Source organism: Cariama cristata, unplaced genomic scaffold (genome assembly GCF_000690535.1).
Source record: "Cariama cristata isolate BGI_N322 unplaced genomic scaffold, ASM69053v1 scaffold3780, whole genome shotgun sequence".
NCBI classification, from domain to species: domain Eukaryota; kingdom Metazoa; phylum Chordata; class Aves; order Cariamiformes; family Cariamidae; genus Cariama; species Cariama cristata.
In genome coordinates, this window is record NW_009596207.1 from 59751 (window position 1) to 73468 (window position 13718).

Genomic DNA, 13718 nt, shown 5'->3' on the forward strand with positions numbered 1-13718 from the left:
TGCTGATAGTTGATTAGGCTGCAGAAGAGACACTCCTCTTAATTTTCTGCAGCCTGGAAATCCATCAGGTGTTCTCCAAGCTATTAATAATGCTTTGGCTAGCAATACCAGGTAGGTTTAATGGATTTCCCTGCCAGTGTACTGAATGTGATTGCAATGGAGCGTGAAACAACCTGTTTTAATGACTTACACTAGTGCTTGCTTAGACCTGATGCTAATTTTTTTAAAGGCACCTGGGTCTTTCATTAATTGAACAAGCAACCACTTGACAGTCCGTGAATAATTAATTAAAAAGTCTGAAAACTAATATCTATTGTACATTAGGAAATATTACTGAAAAATTTCTGGTAAACCTCTTGAAGAATAAGTATTCACGTCTATTGATTTTGAGATGCTTTCTGCCTATTAACACACAGTATGTAAAATAGATGTGCTCCTTTCTCTGCAGCTGGGATGACAGCAGCTCCGTTAGTAGTGGCCTCAGTGACACTCTTGACAACCTCAGCACGGATGATTTGAATACCACCTCATCTGTCAGCTCTTATTCCAATATAACTGCCTCTTCAAGGAAAAACACTCATGCCCAGGTGAGTAGCTTTTCATTGCCATTTCTCGCAACACCTCGCAAGCGTGCAGGGTAACAAAGAAAAAAGTTTAGTATCAGTACCTCTGAAACAAATTAAATATTCATATTTTACAAACTCCTTTATCACACTTGTGTGCAAGAAGCCCATGGGCCTCACTGACCCAACCCTGACCTGTGGGCTGACGCCTCAGATGCCCTACTCCCAGGGCACATACTGCTGCTGATGGTGCCAGCTGGTGAGACCCTGCTCTGCCCGCCCTGGGGGAACACCTGCTGGTCCCAGCCTCAGGAAGTCCCCAGCCCCAGCTGCACCCTAACACAAAAAAACCCCACAATATGACTGGATCTGTGATGGGTGGATTTCTTCGTACTTCATCCCATTTGGAGTACCTCTTTCAACAGATAGCACAATTTAAAATAAGATAGTTTTTGTCTTTCATGAGTGGACATGTATCAGGGAAGAAATACATGGGCTGTACTGTCCTTTCCTTGTTCTCTCCGCTGGGAGAAAAGAGGCTGAAGGAAGGAGCCCACACGTGGCAGAGCTTCTCTTCTCCCCACTTAGGTCTAGGAATGAAAGTGTCCCATGGGCCCACAAGCTGACAATGCATAGTGTCAAAATAGAGTTCTCAGCAGCATACAGCCACAAGCTATATATGTGATACATATATATGTGTGTGTGTATATATATATAAAGCTCTTATGCCAAGTATCCCAGTATTTCTTCCCAGCTGCCCTCAAAATTGCAAGTGATGAAAAAGACAATACAGAATGTTTGCAGGACTCAGGTCCTCCAAAAAAAAGAAAGAAAAACAGAAGAGTTAGTCCCAATAGAAAAGTATTCTCTGCCATGTCATCTCCTGTTTACAAGCAGGGAACTTCAAGACTGAACACTCAGCATAGGGGAAGAGTTGTTGCCTCCAGTGATTTGATGTCAAGTATTCAGGACAGAAGACTGACACTCCCGATTCCATTTAGACTCCTGCAGGCAGCTAGTGCCTGCAATTCAGAGATCTGTTTTGTAGACGTACCTTGTGGCAGACTTTGTCAACAGAAGAAAAACATGTATTTGTCATTTCCCCCAGACAATAGGGAAATAAAATTACTTTGGGAATGAAGGTTACTTTAATCTCCAGCAGGACAGATTTCAGACCCATGCTGTTCTCATGGAAAGACACTCGCACAGATGCCAGCATTCTTCAACCCTTACCATTGCCTTTCCCACGCCATCAGGGTCTCCCATGCTTGCTAACTGGAGATCAGCCTGTTCCCTTTCACATCAACAGTGATGGCCAGCTAGTCCTGGCTTGCTTGTTCCACTGCATCATCGTCATCATGATTGGGAAATCTCAGGCTGACTATTTAACTCTTTGCAGGTTTTTCATTTGAGTGATCTCATGTTCTAGTTGCTCCACCAAACACTATTTCAATTTGTTCAGTGATAGATGGAGATAGCACATGTTCAAATGCTGCTTTTCTGCTGGAGCTGCTTTATGTTATGAAGGCTAGGAACAGACCTTTATCAAGTCTGCCTTTACCAGGCAGATTAATCAGAACACACTGTATTTCATGCTAGCCTGCAGTCTCAGACAGAAGCTGAGATGAGCAGAATATATAAGTATTTTGCCAGCTGTTCTCCAGGTGTAAGACATACTCATGCAACGCAGAGCTCCCCCTTGCAGTGTTTTAAAGTGATTGGAGCAGTGCAAGCTGGCTATAGCCTGAGGCAGAAATTGCGTATTTTGTTGTTTTGTGATCAAAAGAGCATTAACATCGCTTTTTGGATCCCATAATGGTGAAGAGAGGCTTTTAGAAAGTATTATACTTGTCATTTCTTGGAAATGATGCAGTTTGCTTTAAAAATATATAGCTATGTGTTTATAACTGTCAATTTATGAGAAAAGTTCTGGGAGCATTACATAGGTTGTAACAATGACACTAATGAAAACTCTGTTCTGAGAGACCCTGTAATATTTGTGTAGATGTTTGGTTGGGCTCTTTTCCCATATATCCTTACGCAAAATCTGTGCTAGCATCTCCAAAGCACATATGAAATTACGGAAGTGCAAAGAGATTTTGCATTTTGCATGCCTCAAATGGCAAATATGTAAACAGCAACTGATTATTCTGTCGGTCATCTAATCAGTATTAATCCTACTTATGCCAGCAGTGCCTAGGAAACAGCCACAGAGGGGTCTCTGTGGAGAAGTTGTGGCAACACAGAATAATAAGTAGCCTTCCCCTGAATGCGATCCAGTTTGCAGCCCCACTTAGGTTGCCTGCATGAGAATAAGGCTGTGGTGATACCTGAGAGCAGCACCACTTTTTGGCTGTTTAAAGAGGGGCAGAGGTGAGCAGGACTGGTGAGATGACGATCGATGTGCAAATAAGGCTTGAGGCTGAGGTCAGGAGGCTGCCAGAAAACACAGGAGGAAGGGTTACAGCAAAGAGCCTATCAGCACAAAGAACGCAAGTCTTGTCAAACACAGAGGGTAGGGGCCATCTCCAACATTCCTATTTAAGCCACTTTCACAGCCTCTACGTTGTCTGTCTTGTGGGGCTGCTCCTTGCAGCACACCCTTATCAGCACGCCCCGGGGAAAGGAGGTGCCACGGGGGTGTTATGTCCTCACTGGAGCATCTTCCACATGGGTCTGAGTTTCAGAGCATGTGTGATCCCAGCTGGGTACCCCAGCTCACCCCACTGGTGGGTAGCGCTTGCATAAGCCTCTCTTAGGGCTGCTCTGCTAGCTTATAAAGCTAGAGTGAATTTCTTGTTGGAAGCAATTCATTTCAGGTGAGACAAACCAGTAGAAAAGCCATCACCTGTAGCACTGATAATTTTGCTGAAGGTGCTATCCTTGCTTACTGGTGGCACAGCACACTCAGTGCTGCTGGAGCAATATTCCTAATTTGGTCAGTGGGATGCTGGGGTAGGAAAAGGCAAGAAACCAGCCTGAGGTGGTTTTGGTAATATATTTAGGAATTCTGTCGTTCAATCTTTTAGTAAAACTTCTCAGCGCAGTGTTTCATTTCAGAGGGATGAAATGAAATTTCAGAGGAGAAATTCAGAGGGAACTGAGAAACAATAGGGTATCACCACTGGTTATTAGAGTAAACTGTATTTCATCTTCATTACAGTTTATCTATGAAGGAAAGAGTTGAAATCTCTTGAAAATAAAAGAAAAAAGAAAAATGTCTTCTCCAAATGGGAATGTTTTTAAACTTTTGGAATCAAACTTTTTGGAATGTTTTAGAAGGGAAGTTTCCATGGCCCTTCCTACAAATACATCAATATGCTTATTCTTCTCCCCTCCTGTGATTTAAGAAATCAGCAAATACTGAAGATGCTGAGACTGACCATTTCTCATGCAAATCTCTTGTAGCTGAAGACGGACTCCGAGAAGCGCTCGGTTACAGACAGCGAGACTTGGGGCAGCACTGAAGAACTGAAGAAACCAGAGGAAGACTTTGACAGCAGCGTAGACAGCAGTGGCAAGTGGAAAGGCCTTCCCTCGGGGCTGTCTGAAGAGTCGGAGAAGGGAGGGCAGAAAGCATCTCTCTCTCTTTCACAGACCGGATCCTGGAGGAGAGGCATGACTGCACAAGTAGGAACAACTCAGTCCAGGCACAAAGCAGGAACAAGTGCACTCAAGACCCCGGGTAGGAAACTTCTGTAGTTCAGATTACAGCATAGACATTCATCTATAAGCATTAAGGCATCTTTAGTAGGCTAAAAGTATTTAATGGATGTTATAAATGTGTGACAGACATGAGGAACTGTAAGCATATTAGTAGTTCTTCTCATAAATGACTGCAAGACAAGATTGTAATAATACAGTAACTTGTTCATCTCTGTAACTGTTAGTTTGCTAACTGCATACTAATAGTTTATTAATTGCACATTAATATATCCAGAACAAAAAATGCGATTGCATTTTTACTCTCGTTTGAGTATGTCAGCTTCTATTATGGAATTCTTAAAAGTACTTTTGGACCCAACTGTGCATTACCTTTGTTCTCTAGAAGACCCGTACTTTGCTAGTTGAACATATGCATAGAACAGCCAAAGATTAGAAGATGAGATAAAAAGATTTAACATTCAAATGAGGGGACTCAGAACTACTGTTTCTGAACTAAAGCTGAATTATCACATCCCAGATACTGCAGGTATTCTATAGACCACTGCTAAGAGATAAAAAAATTGTAAAATATATCTTTTTACACACTTTCTTCAGTGCTAGAAGACTTCTTACCCAATTTTGAAAGGCCTCTCAGAAGCAGTAACCACTTCTGCAATCTGGTTTTGAAGCAAAAACTCCAAAGTTGGTGGAAGACATCATTATTAAGGCCATCTAGTCCATCATTTTACTAGGAAATACAAATTCTTTTTAGGACATTTTCTAGACCTTTGTTATGTCCTGACGAAATACTGCATGAGCATGCTTTAACCCCCAGTTGTAAAGGCAACTAACAAAGATCTTCTCAGAATAGATTCAAATGAGCCTGTTTTGTTTCTTTGCAATTTGGAACTGCTGAACATTGGTCAGCCTCTGGTCTATAAGATCCCTGAAGAGCATTGCCATGGTCAGTGGTCATATGGATGCAGAAATGACACCCCTGTAATAGCAATTAAAAGAGGAGATATTAAAAAGTATACCGCATACCAAGTTAAGTTTCCCAGATCTGTTTTGCTGCAGATGAGCAGGCAGTCACTGTGCAACACAGAACTGAGGCCTTCGTTTTTTAGCATATACTAATAGTCTGTGTGTTCGCCGTGGAAGAGTCTGACCCCTATCTAGGCATGTGCATGTGTTTGTGTAGCATAAAATGTGCACTGAATAAAAATGCAAGTGGATTTAGTTCTGACTTGTAGGTGCTGCTCTTTGTTACAGTTTAGTTCCTTAAGAAAAATTAGGCCACAGACCTCCAAAATCTCCACGACCACTTGATGAGTTATTTAAAAACTTTGTTGTGCTGAATATTTGTTCCTTATTAGGAGCATACAATAGAGGCTTAAAGAGAAAACAGGATAGAAGAGAAATTACTTTTTTTTGTCTGTTTGTAAAATAGGAAGAGGGTATTTTCTTTTAAGATAGAAGATAATATCTTATTTAAACCTTTCTGAATGTCACAATAACATTATGTAGAAATAAACGGTATATAGGTACTTATCTGTGCAGTATCAAAGACAGCCTCTCAGAAAATCAAAAATCTTGAGAAGATATCAAGGATATGACAAAGGCTATTAACTCATGTAACTGATATCGTTATAGATGAAGATGACTCATACCATGATAACATAATCTCTCCCTGATAATTTTGTGTAACTGAAAACACAGCAAACTTAGTTTTAAGCTAAAAAAATGTAATTACTGAAAACCAAAGAACTCAATAAGTACCACTAATTTCTACATGCATAATTAATGTCATACTTCTGGAAATACTAATTATGTGTCATGTTTTATTTTCAAATATTATTTCTTACACATAGAAATAGTATTAACAGAAATGGTTCGCTCAGGATGATTTTCTACATCTATGTTCTCCAGCTGTATGTGAAACAGGAACTTCTCAGGAGAATTTCAAGCTTCTAATACTTAATGCTTACCTGTAACGTACCATACCTGCTACTGACTGCTGATGGGGGACTAAAGACCAAATTGGTCTGTTTTCTTAGGGTAATTTTTCTAATTGTGTGTTTTTTCATTTTGAAATTGTCTACATGTAGGGTTAAAATTAGATATTGAGACATTACAGCTTAAACACAAGTGACCATTTCAAATATACTTTTATTTAGGAAAAACAGATGATGCAAAAGCTTCAGAAAAAGTGAAAACTCCCCTAAAAGGAGCCTCCATTCAGCGCTCTCCATCAGATGCAGGAAAAAGCAGTGGCGATGAAGGAAAAAAGCCTCCCTCTGGCATTGGGAGATCAACTGCTACGGGGTCCTTTGGATTCAAGAAGTCCGGGATGGGATCTTCTACCATAATCACCACAAGTGGAGCGACCATCACAAGCGGGTCGGCAACTCTGGGAAAAATGCCAAAATCTTCAGCCATCGGTGGGAAGTCCAACGCAGGGCGGAAAACGAGCTTGGACGGTTCCCAGAACCAGGATGACGGCGTCCTGCACGTGAACTCAAAAACGACTCTCCAGTATCGAAGTTTGCCTCGCCCGTCAAAATCCAGCGGCAGCGGGATCCCCGGCCGGGGCGGCCCCCGCTCCAGCACCCGCAAGCATCGACTCGAACGTCAGCAGCAAGTCTGCGGGTGCTGCTGCCACCAAACTGCGAGAGCCAAGCAAGATCGGGTCTGGACGATCCAGCCCTGTCACCATCAACCAGACGGACAAGGAAAAAGAGAAAGTGGCCGTGTCCGATTCTGAGAGCGTCTCGCTGTCCAGTTCCCCCAAATCCAGCCCAACTTCAGCGAGCGCTTCTGGCACGCCGGGACTTAGGCAGCCAGGATCCAAATACCCAGATATCGCCTCCCCCACCTTTCGAAGGTTAGTGCTTTTCCATGAATTCCTGAAGTTGCAGTATATAAAGCAGGGATTTTCAGTGTGTTGAAGTACTGGGCAAAAAGGCTTTGCAGGGCGTATTTTGCCACAAACAGAGAACCGAGTACAAAAAAAAAAAAAAGAAAAAGGGTAATATTTTTTCACACAACACAATTATTTCTCTAAGATCTAAAGAGTTTCCCAGACCTGAAATGGCTGTTCTTTGAGCTTTGAGCATTTTAGGTACTTTCTGATAACAACAATTTGAAGGCTAGGAGAAGTTGGACTAGATGATCCTTATGGGTCCCTTCCAACTCAAAATGTTCTATGATTCTAAGTTCAGGCACATGAGAAGTTCCCTCTCAATACTCTGATACACCCAAAGGGAAGAAGGATGCTGCTTTCCCGCGCATTCTGTTACTGGAACAGGAGATGCCATAGCCTGCTCGGAGAACTGAAGAGCTCTGTAGATTATAATAAAGTATTTGCTGTCACGTTGTCGGCAGCTCCAGCTACAAACGTTTCATTATCTTAGCAGCTTTGTTACATCTTTCATCGCAAGCATTAGCAAAGCTAAATTTCAATTGGAAATGCCCTATAGTGACGTTCCTGGAAGCGTAAATGTGGATGAAGTATGAATTGGGATGGAGCACTTGCGCTGTTGGCGAAAAAGCCAATAGTGCCCTCTGGTGCCGAGTTACCAAAACAGCACCTCCCGGCTGCTGGGGGCTGCAGCTGATTTTTGTGGGCTTGGTAATCTGTAAAATGGATTCTTACGTTATTAGCCATGCTTACTTTACATCACGATAAGTTTTGCATTTATTTCTTCGTAATTTATGAGCTGCACCTTCACTGCAGCTTAAAAGATTTGCAGTAAGACATTAAGTCATCACATGACCCTTTTATTTCAAAAGTTTTAGAGGATTTGGGGTTTAGTTTTTTCATCACCACTGTAGAATTTTCTTCTCTAGAGTTGCTGGAAGCAATTATGTGAAATACACCTCTGTCATGACTGCCCTTGGAGACAAACCGAGCCCACTCAGCTCCAGTGCAGTTTATTCTGTCTGAATGGTTACTACATGACCGATGACCGCATGACCATCTGTGCAAAAGAACGAGAGGGAAATTTTACACAAATACTTAGAAGTTTATTAAACTATGAAGGATTTTGCAAGTGTTTGTTGCAATCGTTTCAGCTGATTCGAGAAGTGAGGGGTTTAAAAGCTAATGACTTAGCCGTGGGAACGCTTAATTACTGAATTTGGGTGAAAGTGTAATCTGTTTATGCACTAATAAGACAAAAATGTGATTATTTTACCCCTCTATGGGAGGGTCTGTATGTGCAAAGAGCACATCTGAACAGGAGTGAATGAGAGCTGTTGCTACTGAAACAGACCCTGATTATTGTGATATGGTTAAGTGAATTTAATTTTGCGATGCGATTGATCAACTAGGTAGGCATGATTTTAGTAGCGGTAATTAAAAATGTGTAGTTTGGCTCTTAGGATGTTACGCCATGAATGTTTAATGTGGCTATCAGTTTCTCTAAAGCTATTTGTTTTACATTTAGGTTGTTTGGTGCCAAGGCAAGTGGTAAAGCTGCCTCTGCACCCAGTACTGAAGGTGTGAAACCCACATCGGCAATGCCCAGCCCTAGTACCACATTGGCACGGCAAGGCAGCCTGGAGTCGCCGTCCTCGGGCACAGGCAGCATGGGCAGTGCAGGTGGGCAAAGTGGTAGCAGCAGCCCCCTCTTCAGTAAACCTTCGGACTTAAATGCAGATGTTGTAAGCTTAAGTCACTCCTTGGCTTCCAGTCCCGCCTCAGTGCACTCTTTCACATCAGGTGGTCTTGTGTGGGCTGCAAACCTGAGCAGCTCTTCAGCGGGCAGTAAGGACACACCAAGTTACCAGTCCATGACTAGCCTTCACACCAGTTCCGAGTCTATTGACCTTCCTCTTAGCCATCATGGCTCTCTCTCTGGACTGACAACAAGCACGCAGGAGGTTCAGAGCCTGCTCATGAGGACTGGAAGCGTCAGATCTACTCTTTCGGAAAGGTGAGCTTGCCTATAGATACAGTGACCACGAAACCAGTGAGAGGCAAAAGGACAGGAGCCAAAAAAAACCCCACCCTCCACCTGTTTTCCTGAAGGGACACTATTTAATTAGCAGCCTAGTCCTTTATGTAAAAAAGGAAGGAAGAAAAAGAAAGCTCAAGGGCAATGGATGTGGAATCAACTGCCTCTTAAGGTTTTACAAGCACTTTTTCTATCTTGAGAAGTTTTTTTAGTTCCTTTGTTCTGGAGAACAACCAGAGAAAAGGGGAAAATTGTGTAATTAAAGGCAAAACTGAACAGCCACGTAAGGATTCCTGCATGCTGGATCTACCTGCTGTCCCAGCAATTGGCAGCTCCAAAGCTGCATCACTGCCCTCTTGCTAACAAATCCTGTCCAGCAGCAGGACCCCACCAGTTTTCTTCCCATTAGCTCAAAGCAAGGCAGAGCTGGTGGGCCCCTGCCTTCAGCTGACCAGTCTTGCCTTAAAATGCTCAGTCCTGACAATTTGCTTTTTTACACGGGAATCGTTACACAGATCCTTACTGAAATGTAGTTTCACTGGCGGGGAGACCGTTTACAAGACGAGACCCTCATTATATGCACAGTCCTTGCAAGTGTTTGGAACAGACAAAGAAAAGCAAGAAAGGGTTTTCCTCTGTTTGCTCTATTAAAAATCTTTTTGATATGCAAATGTTTTACCATTTAAGTTATATTATAAAGAGGTGCAACCACCCCGGCACAGTTGTACCAAGATTTTTTTTTTCTTTTGGAACATTTGTTTGACTTTTACAAGAGAGAAAAAATAATCTTTTCTAGGCAGTAGGTGATTTTCATGTCCTGTGAAGATTTTCAAGATTTGACAATGGAAGTCTCATCTCAAATGGGGACTGAAAAGTCAATATTAAATATTTCATTAGCCTTTGATCCAAAAAAGAAAATTATACTAAGTCAGTCAGAAATATTTTAAATGCCTTAAGGTGAAACTTAGTTGTTTAACAACATAATCATTTCAAGGAAAAATGATCTTTTATATGCAATGTTAAGATTTTTTTCCCCTTTATACAAACCCAGAGATTTTTTCAATATCAATCCTTTCCATGGAAAGATTTCACTTTCAGTGAATCAGCAAGCACAACAAAACCAAACCCCTAAACAACTCTTTGCCAAATCTAAATGGAAACTCTCCACACATTTCATTCTCTTATGTTGCATTCAGAAGTATTACTATATCAGCTAAAATCACACCTCTTATTAATATCATTGCAACACTATAAAACATATGTGTGTACCAATGTAATGTATGCTAACAGTAGTTAAAAATATGCTGATACATGAGTAATTTGTAATTTGCACTGTGCCTTTAATTTTTAAATAGTAATTTGCATTGTGTGCCATGAAGTGAATGTGACAATATTTCTTAGAAAGTTAATTATTAATATTTAGCTTATGAAAACCTTCACTAATTTTTAGTGCTACATATATGAATGGTGAGGTCAATAGAATGATGTGGAAGAGTATGAATTTATGCCAAAGATCATATTTATACAGAGAATGTTAAACATCACATTTAAAATGTTAATGGTTTGGCATAAGCTCCTGAGCAACCCCCACTACTAATACTTTATGTATTTGTTCAGTGACTTAACTTCAGTGGTTCCAAATACTTTGCCTTTGGCAATATTTTTAAGTTTCAGATTTGTCCATATGGGGATATTATGATTGAGTCCAGAGAGAGCCATTTATTGTGTTGATCTGGCCTCAAAACAAATATATGTACCTAGAGAAAAGGGTGTCATTTCTTGAGTTACAGCCCCAAAAGAGTTTTTGCAGTTTGATTTTTCTGAAAGGTCTGTTACAAGTGCTGTGTTATTTCTAAACTGTTTTATACAGTAAAACCTACATGTAGCAAAGTATTTTTTCACAACAAAAGCATTGATTTGCAATGTTAGAGACAGATACGTTTGGCAGCAGTTTGTGTCCTTTTTCCTTTGTGAAGTCAGATTGTATTTGAGATGCCTCTGGCAATACTAGTTGTAGCCTGGCATGGCATAAGAAATTATCTGCAAAGAGGCTTATTCTTTTTCTTCAGTCACTCTAGAGCTTGTAAAAGATTGAATGAACAGTCTGTATACTGAGATATACTAATATCATGTAGAGACACAATCAGAAAGACCAAAGCACAAAATGAGATACAACTAGCAAGTGACATAAAGTCTGTGCAGAGAAAGCCTAGGGAAAATTAAAAGAGAGAGCTGGTAATAGATGATACAGAGAAATATGAGTTTGCTTCATTGAAGCATTAACTGCAGTTTGATAACTAAACATCACTAAGGGCAAGCACGCTAAGAGGGAATGAAAAGGTTAAAGATTACTACAGTTTACTGGTCCTGATGAACTTTTCACTTCCCTGCTTCAGACACAGTCTGAAATAACCCTGCAGTCATTAGGAGTGAAGAAGACGTTTCCAAGGGTCTGTGCTCAGGAAGGAGGGTGAGGAGATTATGGGCAAGGAAAGATACCGAGGATATTAAACAAAATGAGTTAAGTAATAGATAACATAGGATTAGTCATTAACAGGCTTTTAAATAAGACTAATTTAATTCATTTGCAGGAAAACAGGCTTTGTGAGTAAAGAAATTAGTAGATACAGTAAAAAATCCTGAACTTAGTATCGCTTTAGGTGCTATTTCAAATAACATGCACATAAGCAAATGAGGGAAATAAAGTAAGGTGCTTGACCAGTATCAGAGACTAGTGATCAATGGCTTATTAGCCTGAAGAGATATAACAGACCAGGATATATTTGCACAGATACAAAATGGAAAGTCACGAGGCTGTTTTGCAGAAAGGAGACAGTGTCTAAGGGGTTATAGTGCCATTGCTGGAGCAAAGCATTTTCCCAGTATTTTGAAAATGAAAGTGTCACATGTAAGTCTTAGGAAGTAGTTATCCCATTCTACTTTTTCATGTTAAGGCCTTAACTTGAAGACTTTGGGACATCAAGTTTTAGGAAACTGGAAAGAACCCAGAAAATGAGAACAAAATATCAGGGTACATCTGTTTCCTGCTAAGGAGAGTAGCCCTTGACTGCCTCCAAAAAAGCGATCACCTGCCATGGAGACAGCAAATCTGCAAAGTCTCTGCTACGTTTGCTCACACATCCCTCCAAGAGTGATGAAACATTGCCCACACTCAGCCTTCAGGCTACCCACCAAGCAATGGTATGGCATCAACACAGACCTCCCTGACAACTGCTGCATTGATACAGTCTCATAGGTTTCTCCAGCCAAATTTTGTGTCATTCAATGAGACTTTTTGGTATTGTAATAACCAGAAAATAGATTCAGTAAATACTAGCAAAATATTTGCTTTTTCAGCAAAAATTGCATCTCCCTGAGGACTTTTGCTGGTTTTGCACTAGCGGTATTTATTTAGACAAGTCTACTTCTGTTATCATAGCAGGGTAACTCCCTATGTGGGAGGACATTTGTATTTATCTTCTGACAATTTGGAGGGATAAAAATAAATCATACAGGTACTGATACTCTAAAATAAAACTTTCTACTGGGATTAATTGGTGAAATATTGCTGCTTTAATTGAGAAAATTTTCCAGGTGGACACATCACCAGTGGTTCTTTTGAACCCTTAATTACTGTGAGGCATTGAAAGTTTGTGTCTGTCTTCTGCTTGATCTGAGTGACGCAGTAAGGGATGCATATATGCAGAAATAAAGGAATTAGCAGTGGTCTTATCAGCAATAATGGCTGCATTTTAAGATTAACAGTTTGGAAGTGATTTCTAATTACATGACCGGCTTGCTCTGGTTTACTTTAAAAGAATGTTTAGTTTTGAAGGGCTGTGAAAGTGCATTGAAATCCACTTAAGCTCTTGAAGACTTTCAGTTGTTTTAAATTATCATCATAGTTGATAGTTGTGGTTTTAAGGTGTGAAAGAGTGCATCATGTACCATGATTTTCTTAGGTGCTCAGCCATTTGTAGAAACTCATTTATAAGACCCGTATCAGCTTGACCCAGCGTGTCCTAGACCTCCCTGGGTGTTTCTTAGCTTGCAATGATTTGTTATATTCGCTAACAGCTCTGCAACAGTTAGATATAGCCCAAGGATATGGCATTATGGCCCCTTCCCAAGTTAACCTTAACACCAAGGGCAGGTAAGAAACTGAGAACTGTAAGGCTTCCTGTAATTTTCCCCAGAGAACTTGCAGACGGTTTCAGGAGTGCAAAATTAACAAAAGGGAATGGAGATACAGCGGGCTTGGTAACTTCAGCCTACATCTGCATGCATCTTCCTGCAAGCCTGCATTTTGCAATTGACATGGCAAAGGAAAATATCTGGAATACTATGATAGTCTCATCCTCACTTTGTATTGGTTTTTGTTTTGAGCCAAAGAGACAGACTTCCATGTATGCGTTACTTCTTTCAGGAAAGGATTGACTTTTTTTCATATCATCTTTAGAGATCTTTTGAGCACTGAGGTCAGTTCAGTTCTATTTACCAAAAGTCCAGTTTCTGTAGAAATATGTGATGTACCCAGCTTTTGGTGCAGGAA

At 40.7% G+C, this 13718-nt stretch overlaps 1 protein-coding gene across 1 annotated transcript in view; it reads left to right on the top strand.

Annotated features, from left to right (window-relative positions):
* NAV3 (neuron navigator 3) overlaps positions 1-13718 on the top strand; it is a gene marked incomplete at its 3' end in the record, with an annotated part of 114445 nt that overhangs the window by 57497 nt on the left and 43230 nt on the right. The window contains 5 exon segments of the mRNA XM_009704972.1: positions 449-581; positions 3972-4248; positions 6386-6819; positions 6821-7092; positions 8657-9145. Of these exon segments, the coding sequence (XP_009703274.1) occupies positions 449-581; positions 3972-4248; positions 6386-6819; positions 6821-7092; positions 8657-9145 (1605 nt within the window).